At 41.5% G+C, this 8,211-nt stretch overlaps 1 protein-coding gene across 2 annotated transcripts; it reads left to right on the top strand.

The window, feature by feature from the left end:
* The first annotated feature begins 2,513 nt into the window (after window positions 1–2,513).
* LOC114769314 (uncharacterized protein C11orf87 homolog) lies at window positions 2,514–5,590 on the top strand. Of its 2 annotated transcripts, none has more exons than XM_028962206.1 (2): window positions 2,514–2,577; window positions 2,937–5,590. In XM_028962206.1, the coding sequence occupies exon 2, from the start codon at window positions 3,033–3,035 to the stop codon at window positions 3,429–3,431; it is 399 nt and encodes a 132-aa protein (XP_028818039.1). In that variant the 5' UTR covers window positions 2,514–2,577; window positions 2,937–3,032; the 3' UTR covers window positions 3,432–5,590. The 2 variants fall into 2 exon arrangements, with proteins under 2 accessions (XP_028818039.1, XP_028818038.1); XM_028962205.1 differs by having other exon boundaries at window positions 2,526–2,577; window positions 2,855–5,590.
* Window positions 5,591–8,211: the final 2,621 nt, after the last annotated feature.

Here is an 8,211-nt window from a genome sequence, read left to right as displayed (position 1 = left end):
ATGCATTTATTCATCTTTCCATATTTTCCATATTCTGATTGTCCAGATCAGTTTATTATTGTCATTCTTGCAACTCACCACACATCTAATAGGGTTATATGGACACATGCATAAAACAAGCCTAACTTCTCGGCCCATGTGAGTACTTTCACGATAGAACTTTCAGGGAACCATCTTAAATTGTATGTGAAGGTCTTGCTTTCCAATCTCTTTCACCAGCTGATTAAATAACCTGTATTCTCTTTTATGTCCATGCTCCAGTGGAAAAGGCTGGAGAGTCAACCGAATCCTTGTTGGTGCTCTCTTGGTAATTACCATTGAAATTGAATTTTGCTGCATTCTGGGGCGGCCTCCAAAGAGGGCCGCAGCCTGAAATTGAATACCCATCTACTAAAATTGGAATTTCGACTTCATGGCCGCTGATGATGTTTAATACTTGTTTAAAATGCTAGCACAATGGCTGTAAACCTTTTACAATTCTTCATCAGGAGGAAATGCATTAATAAGACAATCGCAAGAGGGCCCAGATAAACATACACGCACACACACACACTCAAAAGACCATTTTGTAGAAAATGTAATTAGAATTCTAAAATTCTAATCATGTATTGATGATTGAATGGAGAATAAAACAATGAAATCCCCTGTTGTAATGCTTTTCACTCTGGAGAAGAGACAGTTTCATTCTAAAAAGACTCTCACCAGGAACTGCGATTATTGTGATTCAAGGTGGGGGGTGAATTGAAGGGCAGGAAGGAAGTTATGAATTCCTCTGCCTCTAGTGAACAAGGGGATTTTATTGTCTGTACAGCACTATTACTAATGTATAAGCAATATCCTCAGAGTTTATGAAAACCAGTATCTGGTGATATTTTTTGCAGCAGCAATGCAGCTCAAAGATAAATATCCTCATATCCTTATGTCTGAAGTCAGCTGCAAAGCCCACAATATTTTTTTTAAAGTGGTGGATATCCAACAAATTGACAAAGTACCTTAATTTGAAGCCTAATGTTAATGTCCTTTTTTTGTTTTGGTTCTGTTTGTAATAACTCATGGCGATGTCATCTGCTCTGCCAGTCCTGGAATGAGCATCATCATAAAATACTGCGTTCATTAGCCATAATTCATATTCTTGTTATTGTAAAGTCATGTGCAATACCTCAATGAAGCTCCGGCTCGGTAGCTTTACACACCTCGGCAGCCGTGCCTTTTGGCCCTCGTTGTGTTATGAATTATTTCAGCGTGTCTCCGGCTCTCTGGCTGCGGGAGACGGGCGCCGCTGAAGTCATTTGTTTGCAGAGGTCACCAGGGATCAAGGCAACGCCGTCCACTATGAAAAATGAGGATGAAAATTGGCTGTGCTGTTTGCTTGGGACCCCAGGTAAATATTTTCACTGCGCATTATCCACCCTCTATTGTCCACACCACGCCTTATCTTATCCAGCGTCCATGGGCAGCCATCGCATTGTGGTCCCTAATAATTGTGACATATGGATTATATTACATATTAAAATGGGTGTGTGTGTATGTATGTGTGTTTGGACAGGGGCCAAAGGGGTAATCATTCCCTACTACCACGCTCATGCATGTTATTTTATTTGGATAAAGACCAAGGAATCGGAATAAGGGACCATCCGCAAATTACTGCAATCTGTGCAGAGTGTCTACAGAAGGGACCATTGGACCATTCGTCCAATCACCTTCTTGAGGCAGTTCATCACAGGAAGACAATAAATACATACTGGTACAGTGAAATGTTTAATTATTTTTATTTCATTTTTGTTGTATTAATTCTCCAACACTCTTTCAGCATGTCTATACAAATGCCTATGAGCATACCGGTTATTTTAATTTTATTTTATGCACAACTCTATAAAACACATAAATTAAAGGTTTGTTGGGGTTTTTGGCCTTCGGCCCCAAAGGTCCCTTGGAATGGCCCTGCTTGGTGGCATCATTCCTACGGACTCCTATGTTGTATCCATCATGCAGAAGAAAAAACATATCTAATCACCTGTTAGTAAAAATAAGTTGCCATTAAGACGCTGATGATCGAAGCATCCGCATACCCTTGGGTCAGTAGTGGCCTAGCGGCTAATGAAGCGGACCAGCAATCAGAAGGTTGCCGGTACGAATCCCCAAGCCACCAAGGTGCCACTGAAGTGCCGCACACTGCTGCCCACTGCTCACCAAGGGTGATGGTTAAAAGCAGAGGACACGTTTCGTTGTGTCACCGTGTGCTGTGCTGCAGTGTATCACAATGACAATCCCTTCACTTTCTCTTCACTCTCGCCACCGATTTAACTACGGGGTGGAGGTGGGGGGGGTTCCGATGCACATTTTCACCTCTGACGGATCTCCGTCCGCGGGTTTGAGTAACGGAATCATATATTATCTGTATGAATGGCAGCGCGGCTCGGATTAGGATTATCGAACTCGATACGTCACCGAGATCTGATGTGATTGGCTGGTTCCTGCCCCCCCCTCACCCCCCATTTTTTTTTTTTTTCTACTGAATTTGCAACCCTGACCGCTCTTCGCATCGGAACAGCGGGAACCCAGCACAGTCGTCAGGAGGTACATTTTACTGTAATAAATATGCTTTGTTCGGATGTAAAAAGGAGGGGCACGAATCTCCTTTTCATCTTATTTTTATTTTAATTGCCTCGATGCAGTTTTCTCGTCTCCCGACCTGGTCGGTGATTTCGGGCAGGATGTGCAGGAATGCCGCAGTTCACAATTTCAGAATCGTCTGCTCATTTCATCACCGTGGAACCCCGTGTTTTTATTCTTTCGTTCTTCTCGTGTAACTTTGACCCACTGCGAGCTTCTTCTTTTTTTCATCTCCTTACAGAAACTTCTGCTCCATTCCTGCCACTTGTTTCGGTCCGGCTGCGCCGTGTTTGTACGTGTTACTGACTGGCCGCGTTTTTCAGGGGTGATTCCGGCGGGACGCGGAATGGTCGCGCTGTGATCGCCTGCTGCCATATTCGGACCGCGGCTCTCCTGGGTCTGCCCGAGAAGCGTGCTAAATGAGTGCCAGGACCCCCGAGGACCCGGCGCTCTCCATACCCCACTGCAGCCGGAACGGGACCGGCCGGACCAACGGCACCTGCGTCGTGCCGATGGAGCAGCTCCTCCAGGCGTTCTCCTCCACCGCCGTGCTCTTCGTGCTCGTCGCGGTGATCGTGGGCATCGTGCTCGTGTCGCTCGCCACCTTCCACGTCCACAAGAGCAAGATGAAGAAGCGCAAGATCCAGAGGGCGCAGGAGGAGTACGAGCGCGACAGCCGCAGCCCCGGCGCCGCCAAAGGCAAGCCGGCGGGCGGCCAGCGCGTCATGGTGAGGCCGGCCAGGAGCCGCGGGGAGCCCGTCCCGGACACGCGGCACACGGGACAGACGGGCGAGCTGGAGTCCGTCGCGGTGTCCTGATAATAACGCGCCAGGCGAGGGACGATCTGTAAATTTAAAAAAAATTATAATAATAAAAAAAAACAGCATAGGACAGTTTTGCTGGTTTTGCTGGTGACCACCATCATCCGGATACTTTTCTTTTTCTTCTTCTTCAAAATGAACGAGCGATCAGGGGTGAAGATGGATAACCTGCTGGTCATGCTGGCTGACCAGCACGATCACACGCCAGTTCCGACACTTCGTTTCAGTAGATGGGTTTTTTTTATGCTAGAGCAATAAGTGATGTAAAAAAAAAAAAAATCTGCTGTTGATGTGAGTCCCGATAAAGACCAGACCAGCAAAACCAGCAACGCTGGTCTGTGCTGTTTTTTTTTTTTTTTTTTTCAGCAGGGGAAACACTATATTCCGACTATTATACTACACGTACGGGATCGTATAGATTCAGATCTTCTACAAGCATGAACCACGAAAACAAGCCGATATTATGAGTGCAGGAGTTTGGTGGTTTCTGACTCTTGCTGAACCTTTCGACGCGGAAAAGACTCGCCTCGGACAAAAAAAAAACCCCAAGTCCTCCCTGGATGCTGTTTGTGGTGAATATATAGGATTCATTGTAAAATATGATCAGTAAGTCTGCAAGTGGGTTCTGAACTAACTTTCATTGCAGTGTCAAAAGCTTAAAGCAGGGGTAGGCAACCCCGATCTCGAAGGTCCGGTGGGTTTTGGGGGGGATCCGATTGGCCAACTGCCTTAATGAGCTGCTCACGGAGCGCCCTAGATGGGATCGTGGGTTTTAAGGTTGCCTACTCGTGGTTTAGAGGAGAAGGTCCGGGCATCTTGTACATGTTGTATAGCAGCTCCGCCGCTGTCCAGTTCTGAAAGTGCTGAAACAAAGAGGAACACACTCCCCTTCCCCCTTTCCACATCCAACAGGGTTCTTCACATCTGGGCCCAAAAATCCAGAGGGTTCCTCTAGAGGAACAGTCGGGGGAATTTACATTTCATCATTCACAGCTGTGATGGAGAAGGCACCGGTCACAGCATTGAAAACGCCACAAAATGCTGCCTTTGCAAAATAGGAACTCATCTAATGCATTAACAACATAATCAGATATGGATGATCCTTTTTTTGCTATTAACAATGGTTCATTATCATTCACTAACATGAAATGAGTTTCAGTATAGGGCATCTGTGGACACATTTCATTCTCGGATGGAGGTCTCTGCAAACTTTCAAAGATCCAAAACAACATTTTATTCATGTAGGCAATTGGAGTGGCAGATTATTTCTCTAGTTGTCAGTGCCTTTGCACCACTGATAACAAGGCTACTTGGACTTAGAGGACCATGATTTGGGGAACCCTGTATTCTCAGAACCTGAAAGGAGCAAATGTATTTGACCCCTCTGAGCTAAAGATTTTTGACCTCCTTGACAAAAATGTATTTCCGGAAATGTTCAATTCTATAGGCTCACCTTTTTCCTGAGAGTGTGCCAGGTCTGCATGTCAAAATCATTCAAAGGTACTATTTGCACAAATGCCAAAATGCAAAAGATATCCTTACCCAAAAAGTCGTAGGGAAGGAGTGAGAAGGTGGGACAATTGTGGATTTCATATATTTTTAATTATGTGTAAAACATAAATCCACATGTAATGTACACTTTATGCACAATGGCAGACCTGGCAACACTGCCCCTTGGGCTTGCATTTTCTGTAGTGTTCATTTCTCTTCAATTCCTGTGCACAGCATCTCGATGTGTCAGTATATCATAGTAAGCTCAGTTAAGGTAGGATATATAGCAGTTCAGTAATGTAAGTTGGGATAAACATTTTTCCATATGAGACATTTTCATCTACATGATCGTGTAGGTGATTATTTCCAGTTAAAGAGACTGTTAGGCTTTAGGTTCTAGTGCTAGTACACCCTTGGTTTTTGATCACGTGCTGTATAGTGATATTTATGTATACTACGGATGCTTTTGAGTTTAGTCATATTAACCTACAGCGCTAAGCAAATTTACAACTTTCATATTGGGTTTTGTTTTCCGCTTTTCTTTTATATTTTTGCTCTAGAATAAAAAACTGTATACCTGAATATTAATTCGTAATTATTTATTTTCAACATAGAAATAGTGTAACTTATGAGCTACAATAAATAATAACATATTTTAAACCTTCTGTAAAGTCTGTGTTTCTTTTTCACTGTTTTCATTGTTTTCATTGTTCCGTTTAGAATAGGAATAATTCCGATTAGGAACAAGCTGCAGATTCAATTTGAGATTCATTTTGTAAACTCACTTTAGCCAAAAACTGTCACACCCCTTTTGGTATCATACATAATAGGACGTTTAGACAAAAGAAGATCCATTTGAGCACAGACTTTTAACTGCACTGTGTTTTTTAGAATGTATGTACTTTAATATTGTCAATTATGTGTCTTGTTTTCTGTCTCTTTTTTTAATTCTATGGCAAACAAATACAACTCAGTTTTTCTCTTTTTTTACTTGGGTATCAGTTAGACCATGAAACCATGGCCAAAAAATTCATAGAATGTATAACATATTTTTTTATCATGGTTGAATGTTGAACGATTAGACGATATAAAAAAAACTTTTAATGGTGCCTAGTAGTTTATACACATATTGATCAAAGTAAAACACAACAGATTGTACATTAATTCATCTAGATTTGATGCTTGAATGCAGGCATTATTTATATATATGAAGTGCACCAAAATGATTAAACTGCAGCATGATATTTTGCTACCCACTTGTGCTTTATTGAATGATTGAGACGCTGTTTGACATTTTAAAAACCAACTTCCAGCAAATACAATAACAGATACACATGCAACAGATACACATACACAAGTGGGGCAGTGGTGGCCTAGCAGTTAAGGAAGCGGCCCTGTAATCAGAAGGTTGCCGGTTCGAATCCCGAGCCGCCAAGGTGCCACTGAGGTGTCACTGAGCAAAACACCGTCCCCACACACTGCTCCCCGGGCGCCTATCATGGCTGCCCACTGCTCACTCAGGGTGATGGGTTAAATGCAGAGGACAAATTTCACTGTGTGCACCGTGTGCTGTGCTGCTGTGTATCACATGTGACAATCACATGCTTTATGAGCATTTAACAATTGCAAAAAATAGATGTATTTTTCTGCCTTACCTATGACACATTGATTTATTTCCTTTGTCTGTGCAATATTTGAAAACATGAAGTGCTTCTGACTAATTATGCAGCATCGTTGAGGCTATAATAATCAGAAAGGTCAGGGTTGGGGTTCAGGAACACATGCTAGTTCTCTGCGGTCCCTTTTCCTGGTACATTCAATTTCTTCCCATAAATAAAATGACAATTGAGCCGTGGTGTTGGTGACTTAAGAGACCTACAAATGGCTAATTGCTCAACAACAGTAATTCCCAGTTAGGGACCAAAAACTCTGCACTTACATAACTAGATTTGCAACTTCTTTGGCTTTCTTAAAATAATAATGATGGGTTAATGGTATTTCTCACCAACCCACCTTGTGTGTTTAAGATTCTTTTCTCAGGACATTTAGAGACGTTCTGGCTGAAGTACATAATCTTGATGCCAAAATGAGAAGTGAGCCCATTTTTTTACACATTCTCTCATCCCAAACTTCTTTTCTTTTTACCTTCACTGTAAAAAAATGTCCATGTTAAATTACAGTACGCTACTGGCAGTTAAATATGACGACATTATATAGTTATTTTGCAGTGTACCTTCATATTTCAGTACTGTGAAGGTTTTAAGGATTGTACTGTTGGCTGTTTACTGTTCTATTAGAGTTCTTTATAACAGATGTATTAATGTAAAGTGTTTGTACTGTACAATTCGTTTTATGATAACACGAGAATATAAAATTTGATAGGACACCACAGAAAGTCCATATCAGACAAAACACACTCTTACAAAATTAGGCCTTCTAGGAAACCTTTCAAAAAAATGTTTTTGCCAGTACACACTACAACCAGAACAAACAGATTCAAATGAATCTGTATCTATCCATACAGGAAAAAAAAAAAAAAAAATCACATCTACACATGTATATATGAACACCTTAAACATGCTTTAAAGGTTTTAATGTCTTATTATGTATTGTATTTTTAATTCAAAGTATTATCATATGAAAAGAAATCTGTGGCATTTTAAATGAAAATTATTTTATGCAGCAGTGTGTGTGTGTGTGTGTGTGTGTGTGTGTGTGTGTATGCGTCAGAAGCCTCCGGTCTCTTCGCGGGCTGTGCTGATAATTCATACCACCTTGGCTCAAGGTTTTTCCCAAATTCCTCAGCCAGCATACAGACTCAGTTTTCTACCATTAAGAGCAAAGTTCAAACTAGATCATAAGAGCATTAAAATTTTCCACTACAACAGATGACATGGTTTTCAATATTGAACATCCAGTGGTCACCAGCAGCTGATAAAGACAATAATTAGTTAACGCCCCAAACCTGTAGGGCCTATCTGAGCATTTGTTGGGGTCTGGAATTGGTCTGATGAAGGTTTGAGCAAGATATTTTGCTATTGTAAAATCATAAGTTATACTAATGCAAATTACTACATTACTACATCACAAGATTGTAAATTCATAAAATGAACAAAATCCATGTGTGAACACAAGCTATCACAGCTAATAAAGAAAGAAATTAGATGAAATGTTGCCTTCAGTGATATGGTCTTTGTGTTTAAGATTCTTTTCTCAGGACATTTAGAGACGTTCTGGCTGAAATACATAATCTTGATGCCAAAATGAGAAGTGAGCCCATTTTTTA

The sequence above is a fragment of the Denticeps clupeoides genome, chromosome 19 (assembly GCF_900700375.1).
Source record: "Denticeps clupeoides chromosome 19, fDenClu1.1, whole genome shotgun sequence".
Lineage (NCBI taxonomy): Eukaryota > Metazoa > Chordata > Actinopteri > Clupeiformes > Denticipitidae > Denticeps > Denticeps clupeoides.
The sequence above is the reverse complement of the archived record's forward strand: the minus strand, read 5'-3'. Positions and strand labels throughout refer to the sequence as shown.